At 39.4% G+C, this 26,258-nt stretch overlaps 3 protein-coding genes across 3 annotated transcripts; all 3 read right to left on the reverse strand.

Annotated features, from left to right (window-relative positions):
• Nucleotides 1–36: 36 nt before the first annotated feature.
• LOC106413519 (U-box domain-containing protein 52-like) lies at nt 37–4,196 on the reverse strand. The gene is made up of 8 exons (XM_048741679.1): nt 3,737–4,196; nt 3,531–3,652; nt 3,255–3,424; nt 2,965–3,010; nt 2,557–2,881; nt 2,379–2,480; nt 1,604–2,014; nt 37–945 (listed from the first exon to the last, which is right to left on the reverse strand). The coding sequence occupies exons 1-8, from the start codon at nt 4,082–4,084 to the stop codon at nt 175–177; spliced, it is 2,295 nt and encodes a 764-aa protein (XP_048597636.1). The 5' UTR covers nt 4,085–4,196; the 3' UTR covers nt 37–174.
• Nucleotides 4,197–4,786: 590 nt separating this feature from the next.
• Nucleotides 4,787–12,413, reverse strand: LOC106415105 (histone acetyltransferase HAC12). The gene is made up of 17 exons (XM_013855728.3): nt 12,091–12,413; nt 11,583–11,930; nt 11,251–11,365; nt 10,858–11,164; nt 10,438–10,779; nt 8,618–10,305; nt 8,184–8,480; nt 7,805–8,083; nt 7,577–7,705; nt 7,288–7,488; nt 7,062–7,204; nt 6,669–6,981; nt 6,440–6,579; nt 6,255–6,333; nt 5,770–6,162; nt 5,456–5,673; nt 4,787–5,378 (listed from the first exon to the last, which is right to left on the reverse strand). Exons 2-17 carry the CDS (start codon nt 11,783–11,785, stop codon nt 5,264–5,266), a joined length of 4,962 nt encoding a protein of 1,653 aa, XP_013711182.2. The 5' UTR covers nt 11,786–11,930; nt 12,091–12,413; the 3' UTR covers nt 4,787–5,263.
• A 2,064-nt stretch (nt 12,414–14,477) lies between these two features.
• Nucleotides 14,478–16,442, reverse strand: LOC111209074. The gene is made up of 4 exons (XM_022708834.2): nt 16,050–16,442; nt 15,095–15,146; nt 14,738–14,893; nt 14,478–14,641 (listed from the first exon to the last, which is right to left on the reverse strand). The coding sequence occupies exons 1-4, from the start codon at nt 16,349–16,351 to the stop codon at nt 14,552–14,554; spliced, it is 600 nt and encodes a 199-aa protein (XP_022564555.2). The 5' UTR covers nt 16,352–16,442; the 3' UTR covers nt 14,478–14,551.
• Between the last annotated feature and the right edge of the window lie 9,816 nt (nt 16,443–26,258).

Here is a 26,258-nt window from a genome sequence, read left to right on the forward strand (position 1 = left end):
ACGTAACAAGAGTGTCATATCTTACCAGACTCCTCTGTTCTCGAAACTATGAGTTTGATATAGAAGATCCTGGATTTGATATAAAAGGAGCACTCCTACCTTCCTGCAACTCCCCACAACAATAAATCAAACATCATACAGATATATAACCAAATCTGATTCAGTGTCTACAAATTAAATACAAAAGCTTACCGATGTATAAGAGACTTGGCTAGGATGTGACATCCGTCCATGACCAGCAAAAAACACACTCTCAAGACTCTCTTCACCCATCTCTCTAAGTCTATTAAGCTCAGGCATCACTTCTTTACTAAGATCAGGCCTATCTTTCCTTCTCAACTCAGCACATTGTAACGATAACTTAGCAAGACACAAAGCTTCCTCAAATGGCCAGTCCGGTACTTCAGGATCAAGCATATCTTTAAACTTCCCTTCTTCAATAGCTTGTTCCACATAATAAGCTAAACCCATTGGCTGTTTAGCAGTCAAAAGCTGCAAAAGCATGATTCCCAGTGAATAAACATCAGACTTCACACCTAACATTCCTGTTTGTTGATACTCAGGGTCGATGTAACAGAACGTTCCTGCGGCTGATGTGACTCGGTAGTGTGTCACGTTCTCTGCTACGGCTGGGACGAGTCTTGCAAGCCCGACGTCGCTGATCTTGCTGACGTAGTTTTGGTCGAGGAGGACGTTTCCTGGTTTCAAGTCTCTGTGGACAATGGGTTCTGGTTTGGTTTGGTGTAAGAAGAGGAGACCTGTGGCTATCTCAGCAGCGATTCTGAAACGTAGTTGCCAAGAAATGGGAGGCGTGTTTCCGCGTCTGAACAAACGGTCGTCTAAGCTTCCTCTGGCCATGTATTCGTAGACGAGGATGCCATATTCTGGACATGCTCCTAAAAGAAGCACCATGTTTGGATGCCTTATGCAACTTAGTACTTCAACCTGTGTGTCAAATCACACACAAACTTCAAACAACACTTCCTTGTATCACAAGGTTGCTGTCTGCCACCTGGGCATTTTGAGTATGGGGTCGGATAGTTTGGCTAAGAAGCTAGAGGATCCATATAAGAACATATAAATTTTCAAGTTTGGATAGCTTCTAGTAGTTTCGGATTTGGGTTGTTTCGGATAGTATAATTAGTAACCATCTAACAACCGGAAAAAATTATGTTCCCACTTGGTTTCAGTTCTGATTCAGTTTTTCGGTAATTTGAATAAAAATATCAAGTATTTGAGACAAAATATTGAGTAATTAGAATGATCCGGATAAAGAACTCTGACAATTTGGATAAAAATTATGGATATTCTCTGATATGTGTTTGGGTAGTTTAAATATTTTTTGATAAATTAATTTTTTTCAAATACTTTTAATATGTTTTTAAATATATTTTTTAGTTATGTTATTTTATATCTACATATAATTAATATTTTTATATATTTGGGTATCCGTTTGGTTTTTGGTTCCGTTATTTGAGATATAGAAATATAGAAACCATTCAAGTGTTTGAGTGTTTCTATCCGGTTCTGGTTTTGGTTATTTCAGTTTGGTTTCGGTTTTTTTGCCCAGACCTAGTCTTGCATCTGAAAGCTATATCTTTACCTCTTTGTGAAACTGTGATCTTCCTTGAGCAGCGTCAGGACGTAACACCTTAACAGCAACACTTGTGTGATCAAGATGACCTCTAAACACAGGACCATACCCTCCTTCTCCTACTTTTCTTGATTCTGCAAAATTATCAGTTCCTTCTTCGATTTCATGAACAGTGTATTTTCTGTATCGAACGATGCTCTGTCCAGAGAAAGAATCACTTTCTTTCAGCACCTTCATCTCTGCGTTTAGTCTTCTCTTTGCTTCTGCTTCCGCAAGCCTGTTTGCAGCTTCAGCAGCTTCCATAGCAGTTTTAACCTTTGCTCTCTCATTTGCCACCATTGACATTGCTGTCTCCTCTGTCATCTTTAATTCTTCCATTCTTCTTTCTTCTTCTGACCTCAGATTTTTCAGTTCTGTCGCCTGACACAGAAGTTTAAGCACACTTCAGTATGGTTTTAATGAATCAAGTCACTTGAGATACACACAAGGATGTATATATTATATAGGGGAATCTCATAAATAGCACATTTTAAATTTTGTCACAAAATAGCATTCAAAATGAAAAATCTCTAAAATAGCATTTATTAACCAATAAAACTAAATTTAACATGCATCCTTAACACTAATCTCACCCTCACTCCTTAAATACTAAACCTTAAAGTCTAATCACTAGATCCAAACCAAAAAAAAAAAATTAAGTTGTTTTGGTGATTTTCCTTTTCGTGTGCTATTTTTGAATTAATGCTATCTAAGGGTTCTTCTAATCTTCTCTATAATATAATACCTCTTGCCTTGCGGTTAAAGCTTCTTTACAAGCTGAGCTATACATATCCATGGTTTGTTTTAGCTCTAAACGCAGTCTCCTCATCTGAGATTCGACATCATCCTGAAACAGAACAAAGGTGTTCGTGGAATGTAACAAAAAAAATTATGCCGAATATGAACGTGATTATAACTTATACCAAGCTCTGAGATGAGTAAGAGCAAGAAGTTCTTCCACTCTCCTCAGAAACCGTGGAAGAGTTATTCAGAAAACCCAAATCAGTAAAATTGATTCCTAATCTATGTGACCCTATGCTCTGCTCTGAGCTAGTTGACATTCTTGATGTTCTTGCTGAGTCAGGTAAATCGTATGAAAAAGAACACCTATCTGCACTACTCGGCGTCCCCGAGCTGATAAAGGAGTTTTCTGATCCTTGATGTGAAGCACTTATGAATGAATACTCGGACTCTGAATCTGAGAAGTCCCCAATTAGTTTCATATGTCCTTGTGGTGGTTTTGTAAACCTTGGTTTACACAAAATCAATACCAAGAAACTGTTAAGTAATTGTAAAATTACTTATTATATAAGTAATGTAACATAACATACCTTTTATCAACTGATCTTCGTGGCCTAGGAGATGCCGGTGTGTTAGCTGTTGTAAAGAAGAAAGATGAACAAGTAAAAAAAAAGAATGTATGTTGAGTTACTTGAAAGCAATGTTCTAAAAATTGGTTTAGCCGACGCTTAACCAGCAAATCGGTTATATGTGAAACGATTTTTAATCAGGATCTAGACGGGCGACTAATCACCCGCCTAGACACCTAATAGCGAGTTTTTGAACATTGCTTGAAATGCAAGCAAGCAACATGCATAATGGAAGAGTAGAACTCTCTTACCTATTTTAGGTTTATTCTCAAAGTCAAAGTCGCTGAGAACTGATGGATGGTAAGGAGCAGGACGAGAGGAGCTTCGTAAGGAAGAGACTTTGCCTTTGGAAATGACGTAAACATTGCAGAAATCTGGAGCTGCCTTTGAAACACTCGTTGGTAAATCCGTTTTGAATCTTCTGTTGAAAGAAAAAAAAATTACTATTTTTGGTTATATTCTTCTGCACGCTATTAATCACACTATAAACCCTAATGATCTTCTTTTTCTTTTTTTTTTTGTATTACCTCATAAAGCTACTTCTTGAAGGAGCACCAAGTACCAAATTCTCGATCGCAGAAATTGTAACATATTCCACAATAGCTTTGACTTTGTCTACGTCTTCAAGCAATACATCCAGACATTGGATCTGCACATATACATTTTTAAATATTAAAATAAAGCTTACAAGTTTGGTCGTTTTTAACAAGCTCTAGCTTTCAATTATTATTACTTCTTTACGGCTGCAGTAACAATGGAAAGATACAAAGAGATCTTTTGTTTGCTTATCCATGTGCTGCATATGCATTGTTCCGTCTTCAATGTCTGCAACTCTCACAAAAGTAAAAAAACTTAAACTCATTGAGCAAAACCATTCCTTAATTAATGTGGATATAAAGTAACCTGAAGAGGATTGAGATTTGGGAGCGACATGAATAAGAGCAAGAGTTTGGCCACGAGTAGTAAGATTCTCCAATGTCCATTTGAGAGCAATTTTGCTAGTTTTGTCATTGTCTATTGCAACAGCCACTGAACCACTTTTTTTTCCTTTACTTGTCGCATCTGTTTTCGGTAGCCACATTCTTGTCTCTCCCTTCTTCTTCTTTCTTTTTTTCTCTCATACAAGGAAAATAACAGAAGTGTAGAGATTTCTCTATTTTTCCTTATATTTGGAAGAAACTAAAAAAGACAAAAGTAGATAATGTAATGGGTTGAAAAACCTTTCTATTTTACTACTTCTAATCTGATGGATGTTATATCTTTGGATGAAAACCTAATTTTGGAGTTAAACCACAAACCACATAACTTAAGCACTGGTTTTAAGAAAGCTATTAGACTTTTTTTATTGAATTTGTGGAAACTAAGCTTAAGGTATAAATTTAACATAGACATACGACCTCTCTTTTTTAACCTTCAAAATGAATGTTACAAGAGAACCCAGTTATAAATACATAACTAATAAAAAAAATTACATCATGGTCTGAAACTTTTGTCGCAGGTCTTTGGTTTTTTTTTTTGAATATCAAATCCAACATTGAAGCAAATGTGGAAGTGTGAAAACGGAGTATTCTTAGTATGGAAAGTCTTCATGTGATCCAGGTGGTTTTATAAAATAGAAGTAGAACAAAAAAAAAAAGTGGAAGACCAAATAATCTGATTTCTATATTCTTGAACAGTGATACGAGTTATGAGCCAATTAACAAGCCACGTACACTCTCACTTTTCCTCTTAATTTTTTTATTTGATTTCTTTCTTCACTTTGCATGCTAATCTGTCACTTCTATTAAACCAAAATCTATTTGAATTAAAGATATGAAAAATGTTATTAATACAGAGCATCAAAAATGTTAAGAGACGTATCCATAGGACACTCCCTTCATCTTACTTGCCTATAAAGTTAAGAAACTACTTATACATAGTCAGAGGATCGTTGCCAAAGGCGTTTATAAACTACGAAAAGAAGAGCAAGTCACAGTGACTTGAAGAGTTTCTCAGCCTAAGTGCCACTTATGCAGAAGAATCTTCGTAGATGCTCAACTCATGCTCTGGTCAGGCCGCAATTAAATTTCACTCTATAGCTTCATTGGTTGGGTGATCCATTGATTATATACACTCTATTATTTCTGCTGCTTACCATAACTTGCTTCGAGTGGAGCTCAGAGACACACCAGCTTCTTTCTATCTTCTTAACCTTCGGAAAGAAGATCAGTTTTCCACCTCTACTTAGATCCTAAATGAAATAAGTATATATACAAGTTAATCAACTGGAGGTCCCAGCGACTTCTGCAGCTCTCTGTCTCATCATCTCCATCACTGCTGCTCTGCGCCGTGATTCTGATTGCTGCGCTAACCTTCTCAGATGTTCCTTTAGGTCCCTGCAAAGAGAAAATCACAATGATCAATACAAAGAAATCAACAGATGTTAGAAAGGGACATAAGCTAAAGAGATTACCCGCATCTAGGTACATTGCAATTTGATTCCTTACAGGCCCTAGCATGGATCTGCAAGAGATACCACATTTTCTTGCATAGAACACAACCTCCTGCAGCGCGTATTGTGCAACGGATACCATGTCTGAACAGCCCCTTCACTTTGCGGCAGTTTGGATACTGACAATACATAGCACGGCATAGCGCCGCATGCACCAGAAGATCGAGCATTTTCCTAAGCTGCAAAATTATTAAAACAACGAAAACGTCAGTAATCAAAACCAGATGAAGTCTAGAGCAAAGAGAGAAGATGATGCAACTTGACTATTTCAATACCTGCAAGACTCGCAGTTGCCTAGCTTCTTTATTCTGCGCATCTTGATCAGCTAGAGAAGGATGGTTTGTCAGCTTGTGAGGATGATTAACACCGCTCTCTTTACTGTAACAAGCATTGCACACATCGTAGTCGGGGCAAACTTCACATCGCCACCCTTGGCCACTTTCGATATCGAGGTGACATGCGTTACACGTTGTGACAAAGGCAGGAGCGGTTGGATTGTGGAGGTGATAAAGCACCATCATGGAAGAATGTTTTGCCCGCCTCAGTGTATCATACTGATAATGGTTTCCTTGGCAAAGACTCAGGAACGCTTGCCTCGTATCGAAAAACTCACTCTCAAGTATCTCATCTTTGTCCATGGTGTCTGCTGGAATATCGGTGATCGCAACCTAAAAAATAAATATAAAAAAAAACTGTCTCGTTAGATAAAAATAAAAATAGAGAAACAAGTAACGTGTATTACAAGCCAAAGCCAACTTACAGGATGCAGTGTATGTTTATCCTTTTGATTAACAGGATGCCTTTCTCTGTCCTCTCGTTTCTGTTCAGCCTTATAGCACCTGAACGGTAGAAAAACATATCAGAAACTGCAGTACTCTATCAGGTAAAAACACATATAGGTGTACCAATAAGTCACAATAACAAAAGAGGCAGGACAATACTTACCCATCACATAACTGAAACTCTTTGCATTGGCTGCACACCCAACGGTTTCCAGTTACCATCAATGCACAGCAATGCCTGCAACAATGCTGCAAGTGAACCATGATAAAGTCCTCCTTCATTGGATGAATGGTCTCACCAAGCTACAAACAAACAGAAAAAATGTTAGCAAGTTAACACACAAAACTATACAAAAGAACCGAAGCTGTTATGCAGGAGAGGAAACGATTACTTTCTGCATTAGCAGCAGATCTTTAGATGTATTCCCAGGCAGACCAGACTGGCCACACGCTTTCAAAGCCCTTTTTGTGATGGGTTTCTTAAGTACTCCTTTCTTATTTCCCTTTCTACCATCATCTTCTTGACTCATTTGTTGTATGATATCCTCTGCTGCACCTGGCCAATAGTCACCATCGAAATACGGGAGCCTAGCCGCCGTAACCTTAGCTCTACACTCACCAGTTTGCAAGAAAAAATGGTCATACAGATTAGTAGTTTCCGCTACAATCCCTTCCTTTGCAGCTTTCTTCAACATTGCCAAGTACCTGAACCAGAAACAAGTGGAGGATGTAAAGGATACGAAAAATATATGAAGAAAAATCACTAAAGGCAATTTGTTACTAACCACTCCCGTAGTTTATCAGACTTTGGCGTTTTCTGAATCTCTGGATGGCAATATAGGATATAGTCCTCACCCTTCAGAGGTGGACAAGCCCATATATAGCAGCTCGTGAAGCCACGCATTTTGCAGTACTCCAAGTAACCAATCTGAAAAAAAGCATCAATGTATACTCATGAAACCTCCATGCAATGTAAAGACCACACAGATCTTTCTTTAAACCAGGACTTACAAGAATTTCTTGGTATACAAAAGTGCGGAGAGCCTCTCCACTAGCTGTTTTAATCTCAGGTCTAAAGTACTTCACAGAATCCAGATACGAGAGATACACACGGCGATGATTAGGAGATGAACACTCGGATCCAAATTCTTGGACATACATCCCAAACAAGCATACTTCTACACCTTCGATCTTCTGGAACAATAGAACGACCTGCCAAAATAAAATATGGAGAGTGGAATAATGAAACTGTGAACGTGAAAGTAAACACAATAGAGGTGTGTGTGTGGATCATTCTTACCTTGGACTTGTATGGAAACTCAGTGGGGAAATTATCCTCCCTGAAAATTTCAAGAAATCGAGATTTGACTTCCAGCTTCTTGTCAACGGATAAAACAACTCTAACCACAAGGGATTCAGCAGTTGGAACCTGTCAATGGCAGTAAAAAAAAAAGCAAAACAATGAGTGACCAACCAGTAAACTTCAATCTATTGTTTCCAAAGAAGAAGCACTACAGCCATTTAATACCTCATCACAATTTTGTCCTTTAGCATTGGCTCTCTCAGACCTTTCCTGCTCCAGCCTTTTAAACAAACGCTGCTCTATATGGTCACTGAGAATCGTTTTTGGCAGGTCTTTCGCTCCAAGAACAGAACTTTGAGGTAAAGGCACTCTCTCGTTTTGCTCCACCTCAGTTATATAGCACCTTGTGCAGGTATACTCAGCTTGCCCTCCATCATTCCTCCGCCCATTAAATAGAGCACATATTTGATGCTGCCAGGCCTCACATTTATCACACTGGACCCACTGCAAAAACCATGGAAGCGCAATAGACCAAACTCATGAAAACCTACAAAGGGGGACACACACATGACTAATACAACTCTACTGAGTGAGTGGACTTTACCGCTTCTTCAGTCTCCTCATCGTTTCTCTTTTTCTCGAGTTTTGCCTTCGGTATTGAAGTCCCTTCAGCGAGTATTGTGTCTCCTCGGGATTCATTAAAACATGGAATACAAAAGTAGTGACGAGTTTCACCAGCTCCAACGGTATAATACATTGCATTTCTTTTGATACGAGCACCACAAGGAGTGCAATAAAGAGGAGGTGGCTCGAATGTAAGCCTCTCCACCGCACATAACTGGCAGGAGTTTGGACTCATCGAATTCTCCATGGCCTGATTCTTCTCTACTTTGGCTTTACTCTGCAGAAAGAAACACAAATCAATAGAAAAGTTATTATTCATCAGCGAGCACATACTTCTGGAGAGAAAATAAAAGGATAAATCTATGAATAAAAATAGCTTTTCTGTAAATTTTTGAAGTCAATAAAATTGCACACCTGGCCAACCCACTGACGGAGACTAAGAATATGTTCTCTCACTTGGTCCGGAGTGAACATTTCAGTTAAAGAAACACCCTTTATCTTTGGTTTTCCAGGTCTTGATGCACCAACGTCAGCAGACTCCACCACAACTTCTTCCTTCGGCTCTTGCTCCATTTTTATGTTTTCTTGCTTTACCGAGGCACCAGATAAATCATGTTGGCCTGGTTCACTCACAGGCCTAGGTTTGGGAACATTTTCAACAGCTTCATGTTTTATCTCTTTAATGCTGAATCCCGCTTGAACAGAAACATCAGGAATCTCTTCTTTCACTTCCAACTTCTCTGACTTCAATGCCGCATGTGCGTCGCTCTGCGTATGATCCTTTCTTTCAGCATCCCGAGATGATTCCGTCTCAGCTTTGGGAACAATGGAGCTTTTACAAACTTCACTCTCACGGACCACTGGTTGAAAAGAAGGCTCCACCTTCAACCGTTTTGATGAAGGTTCCAAATTATCTAAACTATCAGCACAGCCAGGGACACCAGAAACGGCTCCATCAGTAGCGCATGGTGAATCATTTGATACTACAGCTCCGTTCACTCCGCTCACCGCACTGCTTTCGCTTTTTAAACGGGCCTGGACACGCGCATTAGCTTGCTGCTGTTGGTAGGTCTTCACTGGTACACAGACGGGGCACCGAAGATCCTTGCAGTTCTTATAGTGGCTAATCAGTGACTTTGTGGGACGACAGCGAGGATACAAACACTGAGGCTCGACACAGCTGTTCATGTGACTCAGTAGCTTCTGAACAGTAACGCAGTTTCGTCCCGGGCACTTCACTCCTGGCCGTTTGCAGGTCCGTGCATGAAGCAGAAACAAGAGCCATCTCTGTTGATTTTGGAACTTGACATCGCGATTTCCATATCTACATGCAGTTCCGGTTGCATTTTGCAGACTATGGGATTCGGATGTGGTGGAAGCATGATCTTGACCCGTTACAGACCCTTCGATCATATTACTAGGTTGAGCTTCGTCCATTCTGGTAACTCTCTGACGAAAATCCTCCTGAACGTTCTGCTCACTTGACATACCATTAGACTGGGAAGGCCACTGATCCTGTGGATTGGTTTCTGATTTTGCTCCAACAGCAAGGTTGTTAAAGTTGTTGATAGTATCCGATCCCATATTCTGCGGGTGCACCATTTGATGAACCTGTTGGCTGTTTTGAGGAAGTGGCGTGCATATATCACTCTGACTTGTAACTGAGACATGTTGAGCGTCTGCTCCCGAGTTCTGATACTGATTCTGGAACTGAGAAAGCTGGAGTCGTTCTGATGCTTGGGAATGCAAGGCTTCACTATGGTTTGCCGTTCCAGGTTCATGTTTAACATTCGTAGCAACGTCAGGAGTCACCTGAGTTTTCCCGGGACCGTCTTTGCTTATTAATTGATGTTGCTGCATGGTGTGCTGCTTCAATGTCTGTTGCTGGATAAATTTCTGCTGCTGCTGTTGTTGGATCTGATTCGGCTGTTGCGGAAATTGTTGTTGTTGATGTGACTGCAGAGAAGGGTGAGCTCTGGACACAGACTGGAAACTTGCTGCATTGATATTCTGAGCACTTGTCATCTTCCCAACCGATGTTACACCTCCATGTAAATTTTTAGATCCAAGGTTGTCAGGATTTGTTGTTCTATAACCTTCCCCTGGAATATGAAGGAACGAACATACTTTAAATATTCTGACAGGTTCGTACTAGTGCCAAACCACAAGAAAGAACCATACATATAAAATGAGATGATTAGGATAGCCGAAAAAGAGAGAGACTGAAGAGTTACCTGTGTCTACACTTTTTTTGCTCACTCCAACACCACCATTTACAGAGTTACTAGCCACACCAGCCGGCTTTGGTTGCATGTTGTCCGGTCTATGACCAGCAGTCATTTGGTTAGACAACATTTGACTATTCTGACCACCAGTATCCTGCCTTTGCTTCTGCTGCTGAGACTGAGGTACCACCGTGGGCTCAGCAGAAAATCCACCACTGTTGTTATTAGCACCACTATTAACGAACCCAGGTGTAGGAATCATCTGGGGAGCACTTCTTTGAGAACCCATGTTCCCTCTTGTACCAAGAGAAAAGTTTCTCGATGAATTCTGGTATCCATTAGACATATTACCTGCAATGAAATTGCTAAGGTGTCAGAGACTCATAAGATTAAAAAAAAAAAATCCAGGAGATGTATCTACGATCAAACCTCCATGCATGCCGCCAGACGCTAGAAGGTTTCCAGTGTTAACAGCTTTGCTTGTGCTGCTGTTGTTTCCAGCTATAGTAGTATCAGCAGAGGGTGTAACCATCGAACTAGGATTATCACCAGTATGTGGTAATCTTGGAGTAGGTATCATCGTAGTACCCCCACCAGCATGTGGTAATCCTGGAGTAGGTATCATCATCCCAACCGAAGGAGAATTAGCATGTCGCTGATTGTAGTTATTCAAATGTCTTCCTTTAATTAGGCTCGTAATCCTAGACTCAAGGGTTGACCGGTTCACGTAATCCTCCTGTTAGTATAAGTTGAAAAGAAAAAATCTTAAGGAATGACATGAGACAACAAGCTGGATCTAGAGGCAGATATATTTCGAGATACCTTAGAGACGGCCATCTTAAATAGCCCCTCCTCTAAGCGTCTAGCAACATCCATATACTTTGCCTTTGATGCAGCATCGGCCTGTGATGGTTGCCGTTGCTGTAACATGTTAAACCTGGACGATCAAGGAGATTCAATTAAAAATAGTCCCCCATGAAGTAATTATCATAAAATCCCAAGGAGCATAAACACTAAAGTATCAGGTCTTAATCAACAAAGAAGATATACATTAGTAATGCAGCCAAGAAAAATAATCAATTTGATCATTCCCATCCCACATTTAGATAACATCAACTCAATCCATTATAAGCAAATATAAGATGAAGGCTTACACAAGGGTTTGCATGTACTGTCTGAGTTTCAAAATATCATGGTCCATGGGACCAACAATGTTACGTGAAGGCCCTACACTAGCACCAGCACCAGCTGATGAAGCTCCAACTACATTCTGCAATTGAGAGTTCCCATTACTCTGCGGAGGCATAGTCCCTTGGTTCGGAACCTGGCCCCCCGACAAGTGAGCCTGAACATTCATGTTACTTCTAAAACTTTCGTCTCCTTGTCCTAACTCTTCTTGCAACCAGCACTAACAGACACTGCATAACTCTTCCACCCCAGAGAGAAAGCTCATCTCCTAATCTTAATTATTCTTCAAATGGTCTCACTCAGTGTAGCACCTCCTGCAAAACAATCTCACACTCTCATACATACAATCATTGATCAAAGCAAAAAACAAAGCCCAATTGCAATAACCAACAAAGAAAACAAAATGTATCATTCAAATAATATGAATTAAACCCCTAAATAAAATTAAACATAAACCTAGAAACTCAATCCAACCTTGAAATTGATGCACAAAGAAGCAAACTTGGTACGTTACTAGTGATTAGGATGATCGAAACGCAGTAAGAAGAGAGCAATAAAGTCGGTGATGTCGCACGTGTGAAACGGAACCTCACACAAGCCAGGGAAGACGAGAAACAAGACAATACAATTTCGAATCAAACGAGCGAAGAGATTCCGAAACCTAGACGATGAAAATAACGATTTCGAAAATCGGAGACTTTCTTCGAATTGGGGATGGCGCTCGCTCGATTTTGGGGATTTTTGTGTTTTTTTTAGGGATTTTTCGTTTTGATTTTTGTTTATAAGTTAAAAAAAAAAAAGACACATTAAATAACTATTACCTTTATGTTTCTTTTCCATGTCTGAATACATAAAGGAAAATTTTAATTGGGGGAAACCGAGGTCGAGAGAGAGAATCCAACGGACGAGGGAGAAGTGTCGGGTGATTGTTTACGTTCCTGACCGTCCGATCCATATACAACAATGTCCTAATAATTTACATTCTTTACCCTTGTAGTTCTGTTTCTTTTCTTTTTGGTACTGAGAGTAACAAAACAATAATCATAATAGCCCTGGCATCAATTTCTATCGAATGCTAGACATTAAGGACGAATTAGATATTTATAAATTTTCGGTTTAGATTTTGATCAATTTATGTCAGATATGAATCAGTTCGGGTCTACGGTTAAAATACATGTAAAATACCTATAATTTTTAAGTATATTTTGTGTTTAGGTATTCAGATATTTAAGATCCGAAGAGCCGAAAAATACTCTTTCAAAGATCAAACCAGAAACAATTTATAACGCGTTTACCATTGGTACGTACGATCTAACAGCAATGCGGTAGCAAATGTAAATACTGAATAAAAATAGAAAAAGACGAAAACGAAAAAAGACGCTCCCCCAAATACGCGACTCCGAAGGCGAACCCTAACAAAACTTCAGCTTGCTCAGCCGACGGCGACCTCCGGTGCTCCGGCTCCGGTGTTGACTCCGTCGTCGGCTGTCTCCCTTGTCCCTACGCTTTTCTCTCTTCTCCATTGTTTCCCCTCCTTTGTTCCATCTCTTGTTCGTCGATATGCCTTCCGTTGTGGGCTCATCTCCGGCGTCGCTGCCCGGAAGGTTGAGTTCTGGAGCGGTGGTGAGGCGTGTCTAGAGTTGGAGCGTGGGTGGTCTCTCCGCGGTTGTTCTCTGAGATCTCGTTCAGATCTGGCCAGATCTGCCTTGTTGGTGGTCCGTCGGGCTCAGTGGTGGTGCTCTGGTCTCGTTTGGTTCTTCCAGCGGTGGCTTGCGCGGTTGATGAAGTGAACCTGCGTTCTCGGTAGGGAGGTTAATGATTCTCGGATCTCTTTGCAGACCCTTCTTCTTCTCTCATCACCAGTGAGAGACTGTTGTGGTAGGCTGAGATTTTGGGTCCTGGTCGTATGCCTCGGTGGTGGTGGTGAGCTACTGCCGGCGGTTTCTCTTTGTAGGTGGTTGCGGTTGGTTCTTGTGGCTAGAAGGCTTGACCGTCAAACCTATGTCGAGGTCTGAGCTCTCCCTGCGTGTCTGAGTTGGATGTGGCGGTTCTAACGAAGCGAGTAGGTTGGAGCTTTCTTGTATGGTGATTTGCAGTCTTCGGTTCTCGAAGGTTGTCCCTTGTGCGAGTGTGCTGGTCCATGGTGTTGTCGACCTGGTCTACTCTCTCGGTGGCGGCTTGGGTTGCTTCACTAACAGTTATAGGGCGAGATTCTTCGGATTCAAACTCTTGTGGTGTTAGCTTCTATCATTGTGCAGGTCCCGGTGGTTGTGGCGAGCTTATCATCCACTTGCCTCTCCGAATAAGAGCGGCTTTCTAGCTTGTTGCTATGGTGTTTGTGGTTTGGTGGGTCTCTTGAGCTCAATAGGAGTTTGGGTGCTTGTGAGGTTGGATAAGGAGTAGTAGAGGAGGCAGGTCTGGTGGATGAGGTCAACGACAGCCGATGCTTCGACAAGTGTTTGGTTGGTCGGCCGGAGCAACCTCTATTGTCGTCTGCTGCAACTTTTTGCCTCATGATGCGTCGGTGCTTGATGCCCATCGTCGGACTTCCGTGGTAGGTGAATTTTTTGGAGGCGAGCTTGGGGAGGCCAATATTTACCGGCTCGTGACTCATGGTGTTCAATATCGCCTCAACACTGTCTTCCGCAACGCGTGTCGCACACTCCAAGTAGCTTTGTTGAGTCCTTCCACCTTTCGCGCTGGCTCTTGGTTTTGGGTATAGTAGTCGTGTTTTACACTCTGTTCTTCGTTGTTGTGTTGTAGGTTGTTGTTTTCCGCTACTTGTAACTCTTTGTAATTTCTGTAAAAAACTCGAAAATGGTAATACAATCTTAACATGTTTACCAAAAAAAAAAAATGTAAATACTGAAGCATGGAGTTACACTTATATGATTCCATCATTACTTGTAACACAAGTAATTGAAAAACATTCGGATCATGTTTCAGCGATAACCCTCATGGACATCAGAATCTCTGCCACCTCTAAATCCAACTGATCTCTGTTCTCAGGAACCTTCTCTATCTCCTGCATACAACAACAAACAACAACAAATAGCCGTCTCTTAGTTTTAAGATTAGGAGCAATTATTATGTCTAGTATAGGTCTATTATGATCACGTACCATGGTGGTCTCAGAAACTTCAGGAGTGGTTGTTATTATAGTCCCAGGTGCAGAAGAGTTGGCATTTTGCTGAATCTGATTGTCATCATTCAATTTTATCCTTTTTATTAACCTTGACATGCGAGATTCGAGGGCTGATGGTTTAACGTAATCCTCCTGTAAATTTTAAGTAATAAAAGAGTGTCACAAACGAATGAAAGATCTTCTAAAGTGAGAGCATGTAGCTAATAATTAAGCTTCAGACAATCTTGTTTAGTTGGAAATTCTCAGTATATCAAAGTTGTGTAACTACCTTTATGTTAGACATTTAATAAAGAGTATCCTCGTCTAAGTTTCTAGTAACATACAGATACTTACCTTTGATGCATCGTCAGCTGCACACGGATTCTGTTTCTGTACCTCGCTGAGGCTGGAAATATCAGTTAGAAGAGAATCCCTCGTTAATGAATTCTCAAGGATATACCAAGGGAAAGATAATTAGTCAACGATAAAAAAAAACACCAACGTGACATAATTGGAATCGAGGAAAATAAAAACAGAGCAGACATGCAGGTTACATATCCACAAAAAGTAATATGTTTGATCGTTCCTAGCTCAGAATGAGATAATTAACTGACAGTGAAATCAGTGCAAGAAGAACCAGTTTAGCTAAAAAAGGTTGAAGGCTTACACAAGCTTTCGCATGTACTCTTGAAGATCAAGGAGGATCAGTTAAAAATAGCCCACCATGAAGTAACTATCAAGAAAATCTAAGGGAATAGAACACTAAATTTATCATTACTTAAGCATAAAAGAAAATATACACTAATGCAGCCAAGACAGTAATCAGTTGGATCATGTCCCCACTCCCCAGCCCACATTGAGACCATATTAACCAGACATGCATGATATGGTAGACAGACAAAAATGGTGTAAACTAAAAGTTGAAGGCTGGTTCATTCAGGGGTAGTCCTGGACATAACCAACTGAAAAGTGAAACATTGGTCTTTAGTCCCAAAAATTTTAAAAATAATTGATATAGAAAGAAGTTCTCAAATTTGTAAAAATGTTTTTTTAATAACAACTCTTACTAAATTGTTTATAGCTAGCAAAATCTTAGGATCGCTACTAGGTTCACGTAGATGTAACATGTTAAAAGTGGAACATGTGGAAGATCAATGGGGTCAATTAGAAATCCCCATTAAGTTATAACCAAAAAAAAATCCTCGAACACTAAAAGAATTTATAACAGGCAGGTTTGATCATTAATCTCAGCCCAGCAGACAACATGAACTCAAAGCAATGCAATATGGTGGGAAGAAGCAAGGCTTACACAAGCGTTCTCATGTCCTCTCGGAGTTTCAAATTACCGGAAGTATCAGCACAACGAGGAGCACCAGAACCAGCTCCAGCAGAGGCCCGTACTGAGTCGTTTGATACTCGAGCTTTGTCCACTTTACTGCTTTTGATTTTCAAACCGGCCAGGGCACGCTCATTAGCTTGTTGCTTACGGTATGTCCTCACTGGTACACAGACGGGGCACCAGAGATCCTTGCATTTTACATAGTGGCTAATCAACGACTTTGTGGGACGACAACGAGGATACAAGCATTGAGGCTCTACACAACTGTTCATGTGACTCAGTAGCTTCTGAACCGTAACGCAATTTCGTCCCGGGCACTTCACTCCTGGCCGTTTGCAGGTCCGTGCATGAAGTAGAAACAAGACCCATCTCTGCTGTTTATGAAACTTGTTGTGAACCATCTTTGTTGGTTTCAGAGCTCAATAAAAACCAACCTCCCGAGATCACACGGACACCAAAAGGTTACTAGTGATTGCGATTACTGATTCTCCACAACGCACAATGAAGTCCGGTGATGAGACCTAAAAATGGATTTATTTATGTGAATTCTTCGAATCTAGGGTTCCTATATTTCCTGTGAAACTTATATCTTATTCTCTTATTTCATTTTAATTGTTGTTTTAGATTTACATTAAGAAAACATTTAATTTTGTATATTTTTAAAATAAAAATATATTTACTTATATACCTAAACATATTTCAACCAATAGAAAAATAAATAAACTGAAGAATATTATTAATAAATTTTGCATTGAAATCCTAAAATAATTTATTTTGAAATGAAATTTTACTGTAAACTGAAACGGAAAGAGTATTTGGTAAGTGAAAGATTTATTATAAATTTTTTATTTTCAGTTTTTTTACTTGCTCTGATTTTTTTCTTTGTGTGGGATCTAGACTCGAGTAGCAGCTCCGTTGAATCATAACTTCATATTCCGTGGAAGCCCCCTTACTAATTTGATGAAAAGATAATTAATGATTCTACACTTGATATGAGTTTCGAGTAACGAGCTAATATTATCTCCAATGTAAAACTCCATAATAAAATTAAGTTTACACAAACCCTACTATATTGTTAGAATGAAAAATTAAATAATGTAAAAATAAAACGATTACTCTATTTATAGAATAAATCTATTTTCTACTTCATAGGAATGGAGCATTTTTTTTCCAAACTTATCGAGTTCGGATCTTTCGAGTCCTAGACATTGAGGACCAACTAGATATTTAGAAGTTTTTGGTTCGGATATGAGTTATTTCCTTATAAAACGGTTCTGATCTACCGTTGTGACAAAAAAAAAAGATCTACAGTTAAAATATTTTTAAGTATATTTTGTGTTCAGGTCGGTTCAGATATTTAAGACCGGGAAAAGACCCGAAGTATCCGGAGAGCCAAAAAATACTCGAAACCCCAAAAAAATATTCAAAGATCAAACCGGAAACAAATTATAACCCGTGTCACCATTGGTACGTGCGATCTTACAAGCAATGCGGTAGCAAATGTAAATACTGAAGCATGGAGTTACACTTATATGATTTCATCATTACTTGTAACCAAGGTTCTAAAAATCGCTCTAGGTCGCGCCTAGGTCCCCGCATAGGCGGCAACTCAGTCCTATCCGAAACGATTTTCTTAAAATCCGATTTATATGATTTAAATTGGTTTAAACTGTTTTAAATCGGTTAAAATTGGTTAAAATCGATATAAACTGTCTATATATGTTAAATTAAGCAATAATATTATTACAAATCTATAAATTTGTCTACTTTCTTATGTTTGTATATCTAATTTTGATAATTCATCAGAATAATTTTATAATTAAATTTTAAAATTAAAATATGTCATATAAATGTATAAAATATATAAAATAAATCAATAATTTGTTAACGCCTAGGCCTCGCCTATACCCCAAATAATCCGCCTAATCGTTAGTCCTCTATAAAGCGCTTAGTTACCGCCTAACGATTTTTAGAACATTGCTTGTAACATAAGTAATTAAAAAACATTCGGATCATGTTTCAGCGATAAACCCTCAGGGACACCAGAATTTCTGCCACCTCTATCTCCAACTGATCTATGTTCTCAGGAACCTTCTCTATCTCCTGCATAGAACAACAAATAATCGTCTCTTAGTTTAAAGATTATGAGCGATTATTATATATAGGTCTATTATGATCACGTACCATCGTGGTCTCAGCATAAACTTCAGGAGCGGTTGTTATCATTGTCCCAGGTGCAGAAGAGTTGGCATTTTGCTGAATCTGATTGTAATCATTCAATTTTATCCTTTTTCTTAAGCTTGACCAACGAGAAACGAGGGTTGATGGGTTAGTGTAATCCTCCTGTAAATTTGAAGTTATAAAATTAAGTGTCACAAACGAGAGAAAGACTTTTAAAGTGAGAGCATGCAGCTAATAAAGCTTCAGACAGTCTTGTTTAGTTGGAATGCCTTAGTAAATCAAAGTTGTGTAAATACCTTTGTGTTAGATACTTACCTTTGATGCATCATCAGCTGCACGTGGATTCTGTTTCTCTACCTCGCTGAGGCTGGAAAGATCAGTAAGAAGAGAATCCCTCGTTAATGAATTCTCAAGGATATACCAAGGGAAAGACAATTAGTCAACGATAAAAAAACACCAACGTGACATAATTGGAATCGAGGAAAATAAAAACAGAGCAGACATGCAGGTTACGTATCCAAAAAAGTCAAAAATAAGTTCGACCATTCCTAGCTCAGATTGAGATAATTAACTGACAGTGAAATCGGTGCAAGAAGAACCAGTGTAGCTAAAATGTTGAAGGCTTTACAAAAGGTTTCGCATGTACTCTTGAAGATCAAGGAGACTCAGTTAAAAACAGCCCACCACGAAGTAACTATCAAGAAAATCTAAAGGGAATAGAATACTAAATTAGCAGTAATTAAGCATAAAAGAAAATATCAGTAATGCAGCCAAGACAGTAATCAGTTGGATCATGTCCCTAGCCCACATTGAGACCATACTAACGAGACATACATGATATGGTAGACAGACACAAATGGTGTAAACTAAAAGTTGAAGGCTGGTTCATTCAGCGGTTGTCCTGAGCATAACCAACTGAAACATTGGTCTTTAGTCCCAAAATTTTTTAAAATAATTTACATAGAAAGTAGTTCTCAAATTTGTAAAAATATTTTTTAATACTACTAGGTTCATGTAGATGTAACATGTTAAAAGTGGAACACTTGGAAGATCAATGGGGTCAATTAGAAATAGTCCCCCATGAACACTACAAGAAAACAGCGGTATTCTGACGGACGTTCCGACGGAAAATGAATTCCTCGGAATATACCGAGGCATTTCCGAGGCAATTCCGAGGAAACACAAAATTTTTCTTCCTCGGTATTCCGTCGGAATATTCCGACGGAATTCCGAGGAAAATTCATCTCGTCGGAATATTCCGACGGAATACCGAGGAAACTAGTATACCTCGGAAAAAACCGATGAATTCCGAGGAAATATTATAGACGTTAGAGAGCCGTTGGAGAGCCGTTGGGGGGATTTTAAAAATTCCGAGGAAATTCCGACGAACTAGCCGTTTGCATCGGAATTCCGTCGGAATTTCCTCGGACCGTCGGCAGGATTTCAACTATAAATACAAGCACCCCTCTTCCTCTTCATTCACTCCATATCTTCATCCTCCCTCTCACTTTCTTTACACACGAATTTGATTCATAAAAAACATGTATTCTTCAAATTATTTTCGTTCTTGGATCGATCGACCTCATTTGGATCCGAACACGAGATTGCTTACGGAAGAATACCAACAAGGTATAACCGAATTCATGGGGTTAGTTCACCGACAACCGGAAGCAAAAACAGGTATGTTAAGATGTCCTTGCTCTAATTGTAAAAATAAAAAAGTTATTAAAGAATGGGATGTTTGGACTCATCTATATTTGAGTGGGTTTACACGAAGTTACAAAATTTGGTATCATCATGGAGAAACTGATTATGAACTTGGTAGTACTAGCGAACCTCAGCCAGCGGTTAGATTAGAAGATCCAATTAGAACGGATGTAGATTACGGTGTAGGTACTGAGCAGATGGTAAATGATCATTTTAGAGGGGAAGATTTACCCAATGCCGAAGCTAGGAGATTTTATGATATGTTGGATGCTGGAAAGCAACCATTGTACGAAGGTTGCAGAGATGGTCATTCAGCTTTATCATCTGCTACAAGATTGATGGGCATTAAGACGGATTATAATTTGGCTGAAGACTGTGTGGATGCGATTGCTGATTATGTAAAAGGTATTCTACCCGAAGATAATGTAGCTCCTGGCTCATACTACGAGGTTCAGAAACTCGTAGCTGGTCTTGGTTTATCGTATCAGGTAATAGATGTATGCAGAGACAACTGCATGATTTATTGGAGGGCGGATGAACAGCGGGTTTCATGCAAATTTTGTGGGAAGCCTCGTTATAAAGATACGAGTGGAAGAGTTCCAGTACCATATAAAAGGATGTGGTATTTGCCTTTGACGGAAAGGTTGCAGAGGCTGTATCTGTCTGAACGCACAGCGAAACCAATGAGATGGCATGCGGAGCACTCAACAGATGGTGAGATCAGACATCCTTCAGATGCAAAAGCGTGGAAGCATTTCCAATCAAAGTATCCCGACTTTGCGTATGAGAGAAGAAATGTCTACCTTGGATTATGTACTGATGGTTTCAGCCCGTTTGGCAAGAGTGGAAGACAGTATTCTCTATGGCCAGTCATTCTTACACCATACAACCTACCCCCAAACTTGTGCTTGCGACGAGAGTTTTTGTTTCTCTCGATTCTCGTTCCCGGACCAGAGCATCCTAAGAGATCACTTGATGTGTTTCTTCAGCCACTAATATATGAGTTGCAACAACTATGGACTCAAGGTGCTGAAACATACGATGTTTCGTATAAAGAAAACTTTCAAATGCGGGCAGTACTAATGTGGACAATAAGTGATTTTCCAGCATATGGTATGTTATCTGGATGGACAACGCATGGAAGGCTATCATGTCCATATTGTCAAGATAACACTGATGCTTTCCAACTAAAACACGGAAGGAAAACGTGTTGGTTTGACTGTCACAGGAGATTTCTACCACCAGATCATCCATATCGTAGAAGTAGGAATTTGTTTACGAAGAACAAGAGGGTGTTTGACAGTCCACCTCCGGAAATTCGTGGGAAAGATTTGAAGACACAACTTAGAGATTTTGGTGCAGAAAGGACGCCAGACGTCGGTGGACATGAGCATTTTCCGGTAGATGGTGTTGGAAACCTACATAACTGGCACAAAAAAAGTATTTTTTGGGATCTGCCATACTGGGAGGATCATCTACTAAGGCATAATTTAGATGTCATGCATATCGAGAAGAACTTTTTTGACAATCTCATGAACACGATCCTTAATGTTCAAGGTAAAACAAAGGATAATTTGAAGTCAAGACTCGATTTAGTCGATATATGTGCTCGTTCAGAACTTCATGTTGATGAGAGTGGTAGGGCTCCTTTTCCCATATACCGACTTGATGCAGCGGGAAAGGATGCGTTCTTTGATTGGATTTCAAACGATGTGGAATTTCCAGACGGTTACGCATCTAATTTGCGTAACTGTATCGACAGAAAGGAAGGAAAGTTTACTGGCTTGAAAAGCCATGATTGCCATGTAATGATGCAGCGTCTCCTTCCGTTTGCCTTCAAGGAACTATTACCACGAAATGTTCATAAAGCAATTGCAGGGATAAGTGGTTTCTTCCGCGATTTATGCACAAGATCAGTGACTCTTGAAGGTATTGAAAATTTGAAGACTAACATAGCTGTGATTCAGTGCAACCTTGAGAAGATATTTCCTCCCTCATTTTTTGATGTTATGGAGCATCTTGTTATTCACCTGGTAAGAGAATTGGAACTTGGTGGTCCTGTGCAGTATAGATGGATGTATCTGTATGAGCGGTATATGTTCCATTTGAAGAAGATGGTGAAAAATTTAAGTAGGGTGGAAGGGTCTATAGTCGCACAGATGATCAATGAAGAAACTTCAAACTTTGCCGAGTACTACTTTCCAACAGAAGTTCAGACCAAAAACAGAAGACCTGCTCGGCATGATGATAGAGGCGAACGGGCAACATATCATTGGAAGGTTCCAGACATTTTCACAGACGTTGGACGACTTAGCGGAAAACCAAAGGACCGTCGACTTACTGATCAGGAGCGCAGTCATTTGCAAACATATTTACTCACCAACTGTGAAGATGTTCTTCAATATGAAAGGATTTTCATGGCAGAAAAGCGGTTAGAATATAGATACGCCACAGAGGACGAACTAGAAGAAATGAAGCAGAGAGAATTTGGTGGATGGATGTTTACTTATGTGAGTGATGGTTTGGCCAGAGGTGAAACATTTGACGATTGGATACGCGAGATGGTCGTTGGACCAAACTTTGTTGTGAAGTCATATCCGAGATTTTGTACTCGAGGATATGCATTCACAACTCAGAAGAGGAGACGTTCGAGTACGACTTACGATGCTGGTGTTTGTTCTGCATCAGGAGATGATGTATACTACGGACACATAAATGAGATTTTGGAAATCAAGTATTTGGGCATGGTTGGATTGCGCTGTACTGTTTTCTATTGTGACTGGCACGACAACACTCCAGATCGAGGTGTGAGAACAGATGCATTTGGTGTTACATCAGTAAATTCAAGACGGAAGCTGCAATATTATGATCCTTTCATTCTTGCTTCTCAGGCCGATCAGGTTTGTTATATCAAGTACCCCCGGGTAAGGAACAGAGATGATCCATGGGTTACTGTTACAAGACTCAACCCGAGAGGCCGAGTTCAGGGAAGTTCTGAGCTGGAAGACCCACTACAACCAAGCACATCCGGCAACTTAAGTGCATCCGGGAAGTTCTGATTCATGGGTTACTGTTACTGTTTACTTATTAATAATTTATTTTTTTTATTAGGTTCAACCGATCCGGGAACGGGATCAGCGCATGGATCAACCGTATGATGTACTCGGCCCTCGACAGCGGACATCCGACTTTCACTCACTTCCCTGTCGAGAAGCAGCATCTGTGGTTTCGTCAGTTTGCGGTAAGTATTCTAATTTTTAAATTATATTTTTTATATTATTAAAACTATTTTTTGTAATTATTAAACTATTTTCTATATTTATTAGATATTTTAAATATTATTAAAACTTATTTTTTGTAATTATTAAACTATTTTCTATATTTATTAGACATTTTAAATATTATTAAAACTTATTTTTTGAAATTATTAAACTATTATATTTTTGTGCTTAAAAACTATTTTTAAACTATTTCAGCAAGAATTCAACTGGAATTCCGATGATACGCTCTCTATCTATCACCATTTTGTCCATAAAGTTATGGACAACTATGGGAAGCAGATGTACGAGTGGAAGAAGAAGTGGGAAGTAAACAAGGTAGTTTTTAATTTATTAAACTATTTTTAAAATTATTAAATGTTTTTTTTTAAATTAAAAGGTCCCAAAGTCGATGAACGACACGGTCTGGAAGGAGTTGTGTGCGCATTGGGATAAAGAAGAGACGAAAGAAACTTCTTCCACCAACTCCAACAACCGCAGGAGCGACCGTAAAGGAAAGGGCATCTACAAGCATAACTTGGGTGCTCAATCTATTGCCACTCTGGCGGATCGCATGGTAAGCTCAACCGCTTTTTCTTCAATTATTTAAGTTTCAGAATTTTATTTTTTTTGCATTTTCAAATTTCTAATGTTTGTCTAATTTATTTTTTTTCAAGGCGGAAGAAAATGAAGGCCACCCAGTTGATGATCTCGCCCTTATGAAAAGGGCGTATACCAACAAGAAGACCGGCCAGATTGATGATGGTCTTGTGAGGGACGTGGTCGACCTGGTCCAAACTCAGGTGTATGACGAAGTGTCTCAGCTTCAAACCGATGATGACGATTCGACGGCCTCGACCAACTTGTCTCGGGTTCGAATCAACGAAATCGTTGAATCGGTAAGTTTTTTTTTTTAAAGTTCAATTTAATTATTTCTTGATTTTTATTTTATCATCAATTTAAATTATCTAAACTTGGTTATTTATATTTCAGTCGGTTCCAAAGAAAAAGGGACGTTTGGTCGGTTTGGGTCGTCGCTCCCGGTCGGCTGCTCCTTCTTCTGCACCACATGCGTATGTTGATCCAGAAGTTCTTACGGCTCAGCTGAAGGATAAGGATGATCGGATATCTGCGTTGGAGACCCAGATGGCAGCTCAACAGGCGGGCTATGAGACCCAGAAGAGGCTGAACGAGCAGATGATGGAGATGATGAAGAGGATGTACCCGAACGAGACGTTCCCGAACATTCAAGACCCGTAGTTTTTTTTTTTTCCAAAAACTCTGAATGTTTTATTTAAATTTGAATATTATCTACTATGTTTTATTTTATGTTTTATTCAATTTTAATTTTAAATTTTAAAAATTTTAATTTTTAAAAATAAAATTAATTTTAAAAAAAAATAAATTTTTAAAAAAAAAAAAATTTCAAAATTCCGAGGGAATGGAATTCCTCGGAAAATTCCGAGGAACTTTCTCCCCTCGGCAATTTCCGACGAACTTTAAGTTCCTCGGAATTTTCCGAGGGAAAAAGTTCCTCGGAATTTTCCGAGGAACTCCATTCCCTCGGAATTTTCCGAGGGAAGAAAGTTCCTCGGAAAAGTCCGAGGAACATTTGTTCCTCGATATTTTCCGATAAACATTTCGAGGATTATTTCGTCGAAACTTCCGAGGATTGGACCATCGGAATTCCCTCGGTGTTTTCCGAGGAATCTTCCGACGAACTTCGTGTCCTCGGAGTTTCCTCGGAATTTTGTTTCCTCGGAATTCCGTCGGAATTTTCCGACAGAATTCCGAGGAAGTATGAAATTTCGAGGAGATATTTCCGAGGACTTGTTTCGTCGGTATGTCCTCGGAATAGCGTTATTCCGACGACATACCGACGATTTTTTCCCTCAGTATCCCGATGTTTTCTTGTAGTGGAAGTTATAACCAAAAAAAATCTCGAAAAATAAAAGAATTTATAACAGGCAGGTTTGATCATTAATCTCAGCCCAGCAGACAACATGAACTCAAAGCAATGCAATATGGTGGGAAGAAGCAAGGCTTACACAAGCGTTCTCATGTCCTCTCGAAGTTTCAAGTTATCGGAAGTATCAGCACAATGAGGAGCACCAGAACCAGCTCCAGCAGAGGCCCGTACTGACTCGTTTGATACTCGAGCTTTGTCCACTTTACTGCTTTTGATTTTCAAACCGGCCAGGGCACGCTCATTAGCTTGTTGCTTACGGTATGTCCTCACTGGTACACAGACGGGGCACCGAAGATCCTTGCAGTCTGTATAGTGGCTAATCAACGACTTTGTGCGATGACAACGAGGATACAAACACTGAGGCTCTGCACAACTGTTCATGTGACTCAGTAGCTTCTGAACAGTAACGCAATTTTTCCCCTGACACTTCACTCCTGACCGTTTGCAGGTCCGTGCATGAAGTAGAAACAAGAGCCATCTCTGCTGATTACGAAACTTGTTGTCAACCATCTTTGTTGGTTTCGGAGCTAAATAAAAATCTACCTCCCGAAGATCACACGGACACCAAAAGGTTACCGGTGATTCCGATGACTGATTCTCAACAACGCACAATGAAGTCCGTTGATGTGACCTAAAAATGGATTTATTTATGTGATTTCTTCGAATCTAGGGTTCCTATATTTCCTGTGAAACTTATATATACTCTCTTGTTTCATTTTAATTGTTATTTTAGATTTACATTAAAAAAAACATTTAATTTTGCATATTTTCAAAATAAACATATATTTACTTATACACCTAAACATTTTTCAACCAATAGAAAAATAAACTGAAGAATATTATTAATAAATTTTGCATTGAAATCCCAAAAAAAAATTATTTTGAAACGAAAAATTTTACTGTTCAGCGACAATTAAACTGAAACGAAAAGAATATCTGCTAAGTGAAAGATTTCTAATAATTTTTTTTGTTCAGTTTTTTTACTTGTTCAGATTTTTTCTCGGACTCGAGTAGCAGCTTCATTGAATCATAACTTCATATTCTGTGAAAGCCCCTTACTAATTT

Source organism: Brassica napus, chromosome A9, assembly GCF_020379485.1.
Source record: "Brassica napus cultivar Da-Ae chromosome A9, Da-Ae, whole genome shotgun sequence".
NCBI lineage: Eukaryota > Viridiplantae > Streptophyta > Magnoliopsida > Brassicales > Brassicaceae > Brassica > Brassica napus.